This window comes from Abrus precatorius, unplaced genomic scaffold, assembly GCF_003935025.1.
Source record: "Abrus precatorius isolate BTA unplaced genomic scaffold, Abrus_2018 Scaffold1, whole genome shotgun sequence".
Lineage (NCBI taxonomy): Eukaryota > Viridiplantae > Streptophyta > Magnoliopsida > Fabales > Fabaceae > Abrus > Abrus precatorius.
The window spans coordinates 3,556,434-3,570,204 of record NW_020874291.1 but is presented as its reverse complement, the minus strand read 5'-3'; the positions used below and the strand labels follow the sequence as shown (position 1 = coordinate 3,570,204).

At 32.5% G+C, this 13,771-nt stretch overlaps 1 protein-coding gene across 4 annotated transcripts; it reads right to left on the bottom strand.

Moving 5' to 3' along the window:
- Positions 1–6,628: 6,628 nt before the first annotated feature.
- On the bottom strand, positions 6,629–13,313 carry LOC113856284. 4 transcript variants are annotated; one of them, XM_027488039.1, is made up of 10 exons: positions 12,958–13,311; positions 12,751–12,848; positions 11,801–11,942; positions 11,437–11,724; positions 11,206–11,353; positions 9,414–10,358; positions 9,041–9,279; positions 8,877–8,950; positions 7,396–7,504; positions 6,629–6,937 (listed from the first exon to the last, which is right to left on the bottom strand). In XM_027488039.1, the coding sequence occupies exons 2-10, from the start codon at positions 12,804–12,806 to the stop codon at positions 6,914–6,916; spliced, it is 2,025 nt and encodes a 674-aa protein (XP_027343840.1). In that variant the 5' UTR covers positions 12,807–12,848; positions 12,958–13,311; the 3' UTR covers positions 6,629–6,913. The 4 variants fall into 4 exon arrangements, with proteins under 4 accessions (XP_027343840.1, XP_027343857.1, XP_027343848.1 ...); XM_027488056.1 differs by having other exon boundaries at positions 6,807–6,937; positions 9,414–10,331; positions 12,958–13,313; XM_027488047.1 differs by having other exon boundaries at positions 6,807–6,937; positions 11,437–11,718; positions 12,958–13,313.
- Between the last annotated feature and the right edge of the window lie 458 nt (positions 13,314–13,771).

Here is a 13,771-nt window from a genome sequence, read left to right as displayed (position 1 = left end):
CTGGAGGGCTTGGTTAAGGGGTTTATAGTTGATAACTAGTCTGGGAGTACCCCTTTCTATTTCTACGGGTTTATTAACATAAAAAGCAAAATATGACCAAGGACTCTTACTTTTTCTAATAAGGTTTTTGTCTAAAAGATCTTTGATCTCTTTCTGACAATATTGAAGGAGTTCTTCATTCATTTGGATAGGCCTAGCCTTGGTGGGTATTTGGCTATCCTTAAATCCTGACTCATAAGGAAGACTAACAATATGTTTCTTCCTATTCTAGAATGCGCTAGGCAGGTCAGAGCATATAGAAGATTGGATGTTTTCTAAAAAAGATTGGATTTTCTTCTAAAGTGAAGGATTTTGTAATTGTTTTTCAATGTTGGCAAAAGAAACTTCCTCTTTCAGAAAGTTAATTTAATTAATTTTATTTTGAATAGAATTGATATTTTTAGTAAATGGTTTGCTAGAAAATTTGAAAGCTATTTGCTTCCCTAAATGATAAGTAGAAATTCCATCTTTTGAAATTTGTAATGGGAAGAGGGCTTTAATAAAAGGTGTACCCAAAATAACTTTATTTTTCAGATTTTTCACAAGGAGAAAGTTTATTTCAATCTTAAGCCCTTGATTTTCTATCATAGCTTTGGAAAGCTTATAATTAATTTTAAGCTTCAAACCACTAGCAGTACTGAGTTTTTCAGAAGTTTTTTCAAAATACTTTGTAGGGATTAAACCCTCTAAAATACAACTTGAATCAGCACCTGTATCAAAGAGGGCTAAAGTATCAAGAACAAAATCATCAATAATGATTCTGATATTAATGTAAATTTTTTGAATTTTGACCTTATTGATCAAACACATAAAGGTTTCTTCCAGATTACCAGAATCAACCTTTACAGAATCATTATCTTCAGGAAGTTCTTATTTCTCAATGTCAGATTCATCATCTAATTGGGAAAGAATAACTTGATGAATTTGTTGTTGCTATTTAATATCTCTAATCTCTTTCTTGAGGTTATTAATCTCAATCTGGAGATCCTGAATAGTGGTTGGTTTGATATTAGAATTCTTTTCTAATCTTTTAAAAATATTTGTTATATCAAATTTATTTGTAGTAAAATATTCTTTGGGTTTGGGTTTAGATTCTAAAACCTCTTTGAATTTGTTTAAAAATTCTTTTCTTTCTTGAAGGTTAGAAATAGAGCTAATTGCTTCAATAAGAAGATCTTGTTCTTTTGTCAAAACATTGATTTCTGGAGTATCATCACTATCAGAAGAAGAGATTTGATCATCGTTTTAGATCTGGTTGACATCCTCATCAGACTCTTTGACAGAATCTTCTTCAGAAGATTCAATAAGGAGATTGTTGATTTGGTCTTCTATAGAAGGTTCTAGGTTAAGATTGCTAATTTTCTTTTCCAGCCTACAGTATTTACTGATATGGCCAGGTTTACCACAGTTGTAACAAGTTACACCTGTTCTGGGCTTTTTGGGAATATTGCTGGGGATGACATTTTTCCCTTGTTTTTTGGAAGGAGGTTTCCTATTATTTTTTCTTTTGTAAGGCTTCCTATAGGTTTCAACAACCTCTTTTTTGTGAATCGGTTTTTTCTTTTTGGTGGAGCAAGATGGAAGACCAAATTGCTCACAGAAAGATCCTAACTCTTTCTTGTTTAGGGCTCTTTCTTTGGCAAGCTGCTTCTGGAGTTTATCTTTTTGACAAACTTTGATGCCATTATGGATAATAATAGCGGTAAGTTGACCATAGTCATAACTATCATAGTTAATTTCTCCATTAGGAGAATGACTCCGGAGTTTACTTCTAATAAGGTCTCCGAAAGATTTTGGAAGGCCATCAAGATATTTTTCTTTCCAATAGGCTTAGTTACAATCTTCCCTGGTTAAAACCCTAGACATAAAGGTGTCTTTGTATCATTTAAAGTCTTCTAAGGTTCTACAACGAAGATTGGAAAGAAATTCACCAGACCTTTCTCTCTATAGAGAAGGGTCTCCTAGAAAATGTTGGGAGATGGTATATAACAAGGTATATACTGCATCAGGGAGCTGTTCATTATCGCTGATAATGGTCTTTCCTTTGTCATCAATTTTTACTGCAGAGAGAATGTTTTCTCTATCAGCTTCAGTGAGATAATTATCCCACCAACCTTTGAGTTGACCAGTAAATCTTGCAACTAGAATGTAGACAATAGTGTCTTCAAGCATATTTTGATTAGTGAAATAGCCCATAGCGACAACTGACATGTTTTGGAGTTTGGCAATGATAATCCATCAATATTCCAAATATAAATATCATTAGAATTAAAACTTTGGATAAAATCTTGTTTATCTTCTAATATAAGATCAGGAGCAGTGGCTCTATTATAATAGAGTTTGGAGGAGTTTTTCCAGTTATTTACTGGATTGATGGCTAAAACAGAATCTATTTCAGAGTTTTGTTCTGAATCAGTCTTGGAGATGACATTAACAGTTTTGGCAAGGGATCTAATCCTAGGTTTGGCGCTAGATTCTTCTGAGGCTTGAGGAGTATCTAGGACAATAGTGAGCAAACTAGTGATTTTACTAAGGAGCTCATTCTGGTTGTCATCTATGGCTTTGGCCTTTTCTTTCTGTCTAAGCTCAAAGATTTTCTGTTTGGCTTTGGCACTAATCTTAAATGGCTTGAACAGAGGTTTTTCTAATTGAAGTTGGGAAGAAGAGGAAGTTATATCCTCTACTTTAGGTTTAACAGGATTAACAGAGATTTTTTCTCCTAAAACCTGGAGGTATTTGTTGGTATAATTGGCCTGTTCCATAAGGCCTTGAATATCATTAGGAGTGATGATTTTGTCAGGATTTTTGGTCTTGAAAGGAGTAGCAGTAACATGGTTACCGCTTTTAACTTTCAAGTTTAGTAACTGGTATTGAGTTGTAGGTGGCAGTTCACTTTGAACAATTTGTCCATCTTTGATTTGCCAAGATATAACATTAGCAGAAGAAGTACTAATAACATCCTCTTGCCAAGGATAATCAATATTATTATGAATGGTATAAGCATGATACCAATCGAAGAATGGGATGTTTTGCTTGACCTTTTCGAGAAATTGATAGAATTCCTCTGGGATATTGGACCTATTTTTTCCCTTATAATTTTGAAAGAACCACTCTCTTTGAGATTTCCAATCCTCAGAGTAGAAATCTTTCCTAAGGGTCTCTTTATTTATAATGAATTTATGAGATAACATTATAAGACTCATTAAGGGAAGAGTAAGTTGGAGATTGGATACTCTGGTTTTCTTCCTCTTTTTTAGAGGTTTGATAAACATTTCTAGGGATTCTAGAAGAGGTATCTAATCCTTGTAGGTTTATGGATGGATCATGGTTAATAGATCTAGGGATTTCAGATCTAGAAGTTTGAGATCTGTAAGAGAATGACCTCCTAGCAGAAGCAAAACTATTATGACTGCTATAAGCATCTACTCTGAAAGAGAAGGAGTTTCTCCTATCAAAGGTTATTTCAACCTTCCCAGAGTTGTCCTGAGAAATATTTTCAATTTGAGGAGCAGGCCTAGGGACACAAGGCGAAGCTTTATCTAAAACTCATTTTTCAGGAAGGGAAACTTCATCCCACTTGATTATTCTCGGGAGAGACACATTAGCCTTTGTCATATCAGTGATAAACAAAGTAGTCTCACCTTTTTGAAAAATTTACAAATTTTGGAAATTCTCTTACCATAGCCACCAGCTTCTTATGTTCTTTGTTTCTTTTGAATACAACATCGTCGAATTATTCTTACTGCCATTTAACCACACGAGACTTACTGCTACAGCCCTATTCAAAAGAACTAAGAGTTGTTGTACTTCCAGTAAAAGCTTTTCATAAAATAAGGAACTGTACAAAAGCAACATTTCAGAACCATTAGTTCGTGGCGTTGTTACAGACAGGGATGACCATAAATGGTCTCACCCGAAGGGCCTGTCAGTTGTCCAACCTATAAACCATGGTTGCAGAAATTTAAAGGAAATTTAAAGTCCAGATCCAGAAGAACATAGTTATAGATAATCAACAATTATATTCCTACTTCCCCATTAGGCTTTGATACCAGATAACCCGAAGTGGATCAAGTAAAAAGAATCTGTTGAATATATATATATATATATATATATATATATATATATAGAGAGAGAGAGAGAGAGAACATAGAGAGGTTAGGGTCAATAGATTGATTAGCGCATTAGGTTAGTAAAGAGTTGCCAACATTGAGGAGTATACATTCAAAGAGCCAATACTGGAGTTTCTTTCTTCAGTGAAGGCAACAAAGGTCTCATAACAGACAACCTAAATCACGGTTATCTACTAGCTAGGTAGCTGCATTATCTGATAATCATTAACAGCATTCAATGTCACCATGAGGTTTGAGACAAAAGATAAGATTGTAAGTACAAGAGAAAAATTTTCATATTCCATCCTAAAAGAATAGATGTCATTCTAATACAAATTTGAGTTAGAATTCAAAATGATAATTCACATAAAACACTTTGCCCGATTCTAATATAGGAAATGTATTAAACTTGCAATATATAGGAAAATTACTTTTGTAAGTCATTAAATTTCTTTCAGAATTTAATATTAAAAAATAACTTTATATTTTCTAAAAAAACATTTTGAATGTCATTTTAGTTTTCAAAAATCATTTAATATCTTTTAAAAATCAAATTCTAATAGTTATTTACAAATCACTGACAAAATATTGAAGTTGTTAAAATTCTACCAACAAAGTAGTATCTCTCACATCTGTCCGGAGTATCATATTTTCTCTCATAATTTTATTTTATTATACTTAAAATATCAGTAATTTTAAAGAAGTAATTATGTTTTCAGATAGACATTGAAGGACAAAGGTGAAAATGACCCCTAGAATCAATTGATATCCTGATTTTCAACTTTTTTGACTTTGATTAAGACTAAACTTGACAAAGCATTGAAAATAGAAAACTTGTTTAACAAAATATTTCTCTATTTGATAAAAATAACTAAAATAGGTAATCACTAATATAATGTTATTTTAATTATAAAATTTCACTTTAATTTCTTACATAACATCATTTAAATTAATTTTTTAAATTTTATATTTTATATTTTAATCTCTAAAATTAACAATCGTTAATTATATTAGTCTTTATTGTTAAAAAATATTAAAAGTGAGTAACAAAGTAATGATATATCACATTAAGTAACATGTGTTAGTTCATTATGAATACAAAATAACCTTATTTTATAATCTTTCAAAAATAATTTATTTTAGTCTATGACTTATAACATTTTTTGTCAATAAAGTCTCTTCTTCGTCTTCTGCTTTACCCTTCTTGCACGATGTCTTTTTTATTCGTTTGGCCACTCTTGTAATGGCATTCATGTTACAAAATTCCTTTGTCTCGAGTTTTGTCATTTGAATCATCAAATTCAAGCCTCGCTAAGAGATTTTACTGAATGTTTGGGACGAATTAAATGAGAAAGGAAGCACAATATGAAATAATTTTATTAAAGGTAAAGAATGATTTTTCATAATTGGAAGGGGAGCTTTAAAGGGGTTGAGGAGGCAACGAAATCTCTAAAATGTGGGATGTGGAGTAGGCAAAAGATTGAATTTGAAGGTGAGAACATGGAGAGAAAGAGAGAGAGAAAGAGTTGAGAGAGGATGTTTGGATTAACGAGAACTTAAACTTGTTAGGTTCTATTTGAAAAAGAAAAAAAATGAGATCTTGAGTTGAACGAAAGAGAAGTCTCTAAAAAATAAGGAAAAGTAATGTTAGTACAGTAAAAAAAAAAGGTGAAACAAATATTATAGAAGATGTTATGAAAAAAAGTAAAACAAAAACTTTATTATCTAAAAATATTAAAAGTCAAAGATAAAAATGATTTATTTTTAAAAAATTATAAAATAACGTTTTTTTTTACCATAGTCACATATTACTTAACGTTTGTTACCTAAATCATCTCTTAACAATAAGTACTAATATGATTAATAATTATTAATTTAAAAATTTAAAAATTAACTTTAATTAAGTTAAATATTTTAATAACTGAGTGAAAATTCACTCACTTTTTTAAACTATACTTTTTTTAAACATTACTTTTTAACTAATAACTATTTTTAATTTTGTCCCTATTGCTTTTTGAAAATTTCTCTTTTTAACCTTTTTAATTGCTAACACCAACCTTTATTTTTTTTTGCTATTCTTTTATATTCAACTTTTTAAACCACTTTTATCATTAAGTTTTATTAAAATATGACTAAATTATTCAATATTATTTTTTACAATAAAAGTTATCAAAATAATAATATAAATTCATTCATATTAAATTTTTAAATTTTAGACTAAAATTAATTGTCCTATTTATCATTTTATATTCATCAGCTAGTTGAATAATTAAATTTACCAAACACTTCCAATTCAATCAGCTAAATTTTCCAAACTAGGACTAAATCTAAACCGGGAAGGAAACATTTGAATCAAGTGCTGCTGATCCTAGCCAACAGAAATGTATATCATAAGTCAACCATGTAGCATGTCACTTCCACAAATGCACCTTCTAACTCCAAATTTCTAAGCGATTTTCAAATTTATTGCTGTGAACTGTACAAAATTTATGTACTTCAGAATTATTCAACTTTGAATATACATTGAAGGAAGTAATATACAGGATTCCTGTACATACAATATGTACATGTTATATCTTCAACTATGAAAATCATCAGAAAATAGAAAGTGAGAAAGTAAGTAACTAAGGGACCAAAAGAACGGGTAATACATTGAAACTGTTACAGGTAATCGTATCGAGTTTGCTGAAAATGCCGCGTTGATGTTAGGATTGTCAAAGTTGTTTTGCAATACAGAGTGCAGTCTCTCAAAATACTTGACATAATCAAATGTTCTTCTTTTCTTCTTCCTGCAAAAATTGAAGTCAATAAATAAGCTTTAAGGATTCACAAATGCATTCAATGATAGCATATTTCCATATAAAGCAGCATAAAAAGTACCAAAGAATAACATCAAAGACTGCACAAAATTGGAAAAACCAACATTTGCACAATCGGCATTTTGAAAGTCAAAAAAGAAAGATCTTACTTTAATTTCTGTAACCAACCAAATACAAGTAACATAGAGCAATGCTAAGACTTGAGGAGAAGCAACTACATTTCCCAGAAGCAAAATATTATAGATTTGTTCTATGCAATTCTAAATAATCCCATTTTAAAATCATTCAGTTAGTTTTTCTTCCTCTTAGTTATCAGGTGCCTTCTAAAATAAATATCACAACAGCATGGAACAAGAACTTCGAAAAATCACAAAGCTTCTTATCCACAATAAACAGCATTCTACTCTACTCAATTTGAGAGTTCTCACCACATCCAGAGGAAGACAAGTTTTGCTACTGCCTCGTGAATCTGCTTGCTGTGATCTTTGGCACTTTCGATATAATCTTTGGATAAACTCTTGTAGATGATTGTAGATGCTGCATATGATCATGCCAAGGCAAGGTTAGTGACAGATATTACTTGCTCGATTGGAACAGTGCAGAATGGCTGGTGTTCATAATAATTAGATGCATTTGAAGCAAAATTGTCAAAGAGTCAACCCAACATCTTAGCAGTATAATTTTATGATTCAAACAAAATAAGGAGCATCCTCCCAAGAAAAAGTGAAATTGCAATCCACCTATCCAAGACAATAGTAGTGTTTAGAAAAGCTCATACAAACTATCATAAATGCTGAATTTCAGCATATCATAGCAACTATATAATTACTATAGAACATATCTGCCAAAGTAGAAGATATTCATTGTAGTATTGCACCAACAACCAATAGAAAGGAAACTCAGGAAGTGGGTCTGCAAGGATTAATTAAGACTTGACATTTTGTGACAAGCAGCATACTAGGGACTATATTCATCATGTCCCACATTGGAAAAGTTGCAACAGAAAGAGGTAGATTTATAAATGCAAGGGGACCTAAGGTTAGGACCAAGTCTGCTTGCTATAAAAAGACAAGTTGAGCTTTAGGGAGGTGTTACCCAATCTTCAAAAATTTGTTAAGTACTTACAATGAAGCCAATTTTTAATATCTTAACCAGTTTGGAGGACAAGATAAGAGAATAGGATAGGATAACTTTTTCTATCCTATTTACTTTCAATCTTTATTTAACCAACATGATATGATAAGATAGATCCTGTGGAGGGAGTTTGGGTTAGAAATATATAGGATAAGATAACATAATATATTAAGTTTATTATTTTAGTATGCATCAAATACAAGATAAAATTCTATCATACTCTTATCTTGTTATATTCTTATCCAACTCTCATTATATCTTATCCTTTTTCTATTAAGTCCTGTCTACCAAACAACCCTTCAAGTGTTTTCTAATTACTTAAATTTACAAAAACACTTGTTTGATTATCTTTTTAAATCAAAACTAGTTAAAAGAACTGTTATATTTGAATAAAATGTTTCCTTATTATCCTTGCATTTTCTCTATTTATCTGAAATTTAAAAAAGATGATAAACTAAGTTTAACGAAAACTTTGTCATTTGATTTCAGCAACAAATACGGAAAGGGAGAGAAATTCCAAAACCACACCAGAAGTCCCACAAGGAAGAGAAAGGGTGTCCCCCAGAGGATGGGTCTCATTGAAAAACATCGAATTGCTATAAAACCAACTTACCAGCTATCCTCTATAATACAGATATTAAACTATACTAAAATTAACAACAGCCAGTGCAATTGCCAAGAAATTCCACTACAGATATTAAATTATCACAGCCAACATTTAGTTGAAATGATATCATTTCATTCTCTTACAGCTAAAAACAGAATATAAGCATACCTTAGTCGATGCCTATTGCAAGCTGTGAAAAAGGCAACAAACCCATACAATATGCTCTTGAGAGCACGGAAAATCTGGAAAAGGAAAAAGAAATCAACCGATCAGGATAGTCCTTAATGAAACCACCTACATCAGAAAAACCATTGATATACCCATCTTACAACCTGGGAAAAAAGGTCATTCCAAAGAGAGCGCAACATGGAAACTTCAGAGGCACTGACTGTTGCCTCAGAATATGATGCCAACTGGAAAATGCCACTAACAAATTGCCACGTGTTGCCAAGTGTATTAAAAATGCATGAATATACAAAAGCCACAAAACTGGATATTGCCAGGACAAGACGAACAGGAGCATATAGTAATTCCCAGAGAATCCAAAACAAAGGATATAAGACACAAGTAGCTGCAGTACATTAAAAAAAATGCAGACAATTAGTAAAAGAACTTGAATATTAGATGATAATTTATGTTGGCAAAGACAGATAAATTTAACAAATAACAGACAGTACAAGAAGGCCAAAACACATGATGACCTACCAATGCTTGAAACAACACTGAGGACAAACCACAATGGTAAAAACATCAGCTCCAATACATCTCCTACTAGATTGAAAGAAGTATCAACCGCGATCCAAATGACAGAAAAGATGCTTTCTGCTATTTCAAACAAAAACTTCAGGCTTGGGAGAAGAAACCCAAAAATCTCCACCAATGACTTTGCAAGAGGTCGAACAAGAACTGAAAAAAAGGATCGCATGGAATGTGAAATGGCAAGGAACCACCTAAGAGCCTTCTGGAAGTTATGTAGAAACAGCATTGTCCCCAAGTATTTGATCCTTGAGACCATCTCCCAATTTTCAATCCAATCAAAAAGTGGCCCACATATACGAGATGCAGTTGCCTTAAGAAGTGGAACATTTTTGTATAAATCGTAGAATCCAATGAGGACAGTGACAAATGAGATCAAAACATATAGAAGTCTTGCAAGTGGACACATCCAAGGACGATAAAGATTGCACAATACTGGATATGACTGAAGGAAGATGACCCAAGAAGGAAGACCAGCCTCCAATAATGTAAGCAATCTCAGATCAGACATTATAACTTCCTTTAGTTTAAATGGGAGGTCATGATCATCAAACCTGAACAACAGAAGAACATCGCTATATTGCACGCTTTCCACTCTATCATCAGAGACACAAGTAGAGCTCTGAGAATAATCCAATGAGTTATCAATTTCAGTTGCCGAGTAACCATCAACTTCAACTTCAGCACTCATGGAATTCATTAATTTGCGTCGCTTATTAGGTCCAGAAGGAGGTGTGTGTAGGATATCTGTTCTCTCTTCTGTATTATCAGAATAGACTTCTACATTGGTACCCAAACTATCTTCAACAGCTGGAATTCCACTGCAGACATTATCATCATCATCAATGGATACAGTCCCAGAAAAATCTTCACTAGCATCATAAAATATTTCCCCTGTTAAAATTGCAGACAGAGAAGCAATGTTCATTGAAAATTTATGTTGGTTCAGAATTTCAAGAATTACTGCAGCCTACTGTTCCCACCATGAACGATACAATAAACTATCAATCAGACTATGTTGGGAAATCTGAGAGACATAATGCAATGGTTTATAATAGAACGAAAAGGGTGGAACAGGAACGGAAAGGGTTACAAGTTTAAAAAACAGCAAAGCGCATGTTACTCTCATTGTACACATAGGAGAGGATATAATACTGTTTAAAAGCCTTTAAATACAAAGATAACTTGGGCACAATTCCTTAAGTACTTTTGGTACTGTTTTCCAATCAAAATTAGGATTTCACCTCAATAACCCATACAATAAGGTTGACATTTAAGGCTGCCGCAAGTTATTGAGGTGAAATACTAATTTTGATTGGAAAATAGAATGAAAGTACCTAAGAAACTGCACCTAAATTTTGTCCTAAATACAAATCTCTCTATTGCATTCCCCCACTCCCCTCCCCCCCCAAAATGGTTTGAGAGGGGATTAAGTGGGGATGAGGACCTTCCTTTCCCTTTGTTTTCTACTCTTCATAACACTCCAAACATGGTAATATCTCTGCCTATGCAAAGGGTCTTACTATCAATATAAACTCCTTGTTAAGTAAATTATATATAGCAATTTCTCTATCCGATATGTGAGTGCCTGTGTATAGAGATGCATGCATCTCTTCATACTTGTGTATTCCTAATCTTGCATTAAAACAAAATGCTACAGTACAGACATCATGGCTATCCTAAATTCAAATGTAATATGCTCACTAAGCATGAAAGCAATGATGAGATTCCCTACTACCACCTGAGACAGAATCCAGGTGCTCTTTCAAGAGCTGCTGTTCAGAAGGTGTTCCTGAAAACCATGAAGACATACAGCTTGCAGCTTGAGCTATGCTGTCAAATTCCCATCTTTTCATCAGTTTAGCTTCTATAGCCAGTGATGTATCAGTCTGCAAAACAAATGAAATAACTCAATAAATGATGGTGAAGACAGTAAACTGAGAAAATAAAAAGAAGCAAACAGATCCAGTACCTGAAGCTCATTATAGTAGTTGATACCACGAACATTTTTCCACACAACTTCAAATACAATAAAGCCATACAGAGTTCTATGCAATTCGCTGCCAAATTGTAAGGAATTCCTTAGATTTTTCACAGGCAGTAAAACTCTCTTCCTTGATAACATGACTGCATCAAGAAATGAGAACCATCTTTTAAATTTCTTTGGTTTATTTGTGCTTGATTGAGAACAAACTTCCGTGCCTTCCTTTCTCTCTCTTCGAGCTTTGGAATATACAAAGGGTGATAACCTTGACTGCAACTAAATAAAAAATGATATAGCTTTTTATTTTAAGAGAGTTGCAAATCACTTCAAATAATTAAGTGTGTTAAACAACCTTGGTAATCATCAATTGCCAAATGTGTGCTCCCCGTGACACAAGGTCAGTTAGCCATGGTCTATTGTCAACCAATATATACATTTTTTTACTATCATTTGCGAGGAAAAGGCTAAGATCTGCAAAGTAAGATTGCAAGTCTCTGCAAAATTCATCACAAAGATGAATTGGATCAGCTTGAGAAATACCAAAACACAAATATAACTTGCTAACCACTCTAAATACAGTAGATAATAACCAGCTGGGACGAAAACTCATTTGGTTAGTCAAAGAAATTTTTCAAAAAAGTTAATGAAAGCAATAACAGTTACTCTCCCAAATTTCCAATAGTCTTCCTCCACACACACCTCTTACAAGATGACAATCTACAAACAGGTAGAACAGAAAACTAAATAAAGGCCAAAGCAACCAATGTCACTGCTCCATTGCCTCTTGAGAAATCAGAAAGTACCCCTAATTCTTTGGTCAACCAGAAACCATACAACACCGTTCAATTCAAAACTTTTCAACTGATTTTAATCAATGCAGATCAATAAACAAGATAATTCAGAACATTACAAGAAAATTAACATACATAAATTAACATTAATACATTTGCGGATTATACAATCAATTTAAAAATAAATAGAAAAAAAAACGCATAACCCTGCACCAAGCTCATGATCATAAATGAACCAATAAACTAAAATAATTTTAACTTGACAATACAAAAATTTTCACATCTCAAGTTGTTCTAAAAATAATAATTAATTAAAAAGGAAATCAAAGAATAAAAATGCACGATCAAATAAAATCCAGCCCTTTCAACAAGAAAGGAAACAAATAAATAAATTCAGTCGACCATTAATTTCACAACAGCTCCCATTAACCATGTGATAGAAAACTCAATAAACCATTACCACACACAATTAAATAGAATGATAAAAAAGAAAAAGGAAAAGAAAACGTACCCAATTTGCAAACTCGTAAGAGGAAAAATGCAGCGTCCATCTTCACCTTTCCCCATCAAGAAAACCAACACCCTCAAACCCCTTGTAATCACTAGCACCTGCTCCAATTTCCCAAACCCAAAAGGAAAAAAAAAAAAAAAACATTATTCTCTACATGCATTCACACAATTCCACTTAAGAAAAAAATGGCGCAGAAAGAAAGAGGACCTGAGAAATGGGTGTTCCATAAAAACGGAGAAGAACGAAAGAGAATGAAGCAAGGAGCGAGTAACTTCATAACAAAGAATACAAAAGAGAATAAGAAAACACAAAGAACCCAAAGGGAGAGTTAAAGCGAGGGATAAGAGCGCATAAATGCGGGTTATAGAGAGAGAGAGTCTTGAACCCAAATTTGTGTTGGCGATGACGCCAATTTCAACTTGTTTCAGAGTAGAGAGAGAAAGAAAGGAGAAGCAGAGAGAGAAAGTAGTTGAACTCGTCAGGAACCAACACATACATTGTTTTTTTACTTTTTCTTTTTCTTGGGATGTTTTTGTTACAGTGTACGTTGTTAAAACCTTAAAATTAGAAAGTTGAGAAGAGGACGAGAATTTAGTGCTTGTGTTTGGATCAGATGGGTTTTCACAGCGCGCGTGTTATTCGGAGATATTTTGGAGTGATCACAATTAATTCCACTGTAAGCAAAGTTAATGCTAAGAAAAGCGTGAAATGATAATATATATTAAATTTATAAAAATACAATTAATATTTTTTAATGCTTTAATTCAACCAAATTAATATTTTAAAGTAATTTGTTTTAGCTTTAAAATAAAAATTATTTTTCTAACACACTTTTTAATATTTTTTCCCAGATATTTTCGTAAAAACAGCTGGAACATTTATTCTCGTATCTAGCTTTGCATTTCATTTTCAGATTGGCTATTACGAATATAAAAACATCATTTCAACTTTTATAAATGTAATTTTTATTTAAAATAATATATACTTAAGGCGGCGGCAGAAAATAAAATTAAATACATTA

What these genes read in the sequence shown, in the direction of transcription:
- LOC113856284 (XM_027488039.1), bottom strand. Translation starts at nt 12,806, where the DNA reads ATGGGGAAAGGTGAAGATGGACGCTGCATTTTTCCTCTTACGAGTTTG. An exon ending in GCACCTGGATTCTGTCTCAG is followed by an intron (nt 10,359 to 11,205) that starts GTGGTAGTAGGG and finishes CAATTTTAACAG; the next exon opens with GGGAAATATTTTATGATGCT. An exon ending in CAGTGTTGTTTCAAGCATTG is followed by an intron (nt 9,280 to 9,413) that starts GTAGGTCATCAT and finishes AATGTACTGCAG; the next exon opens with CTACTTGTGTCTTATATCCT.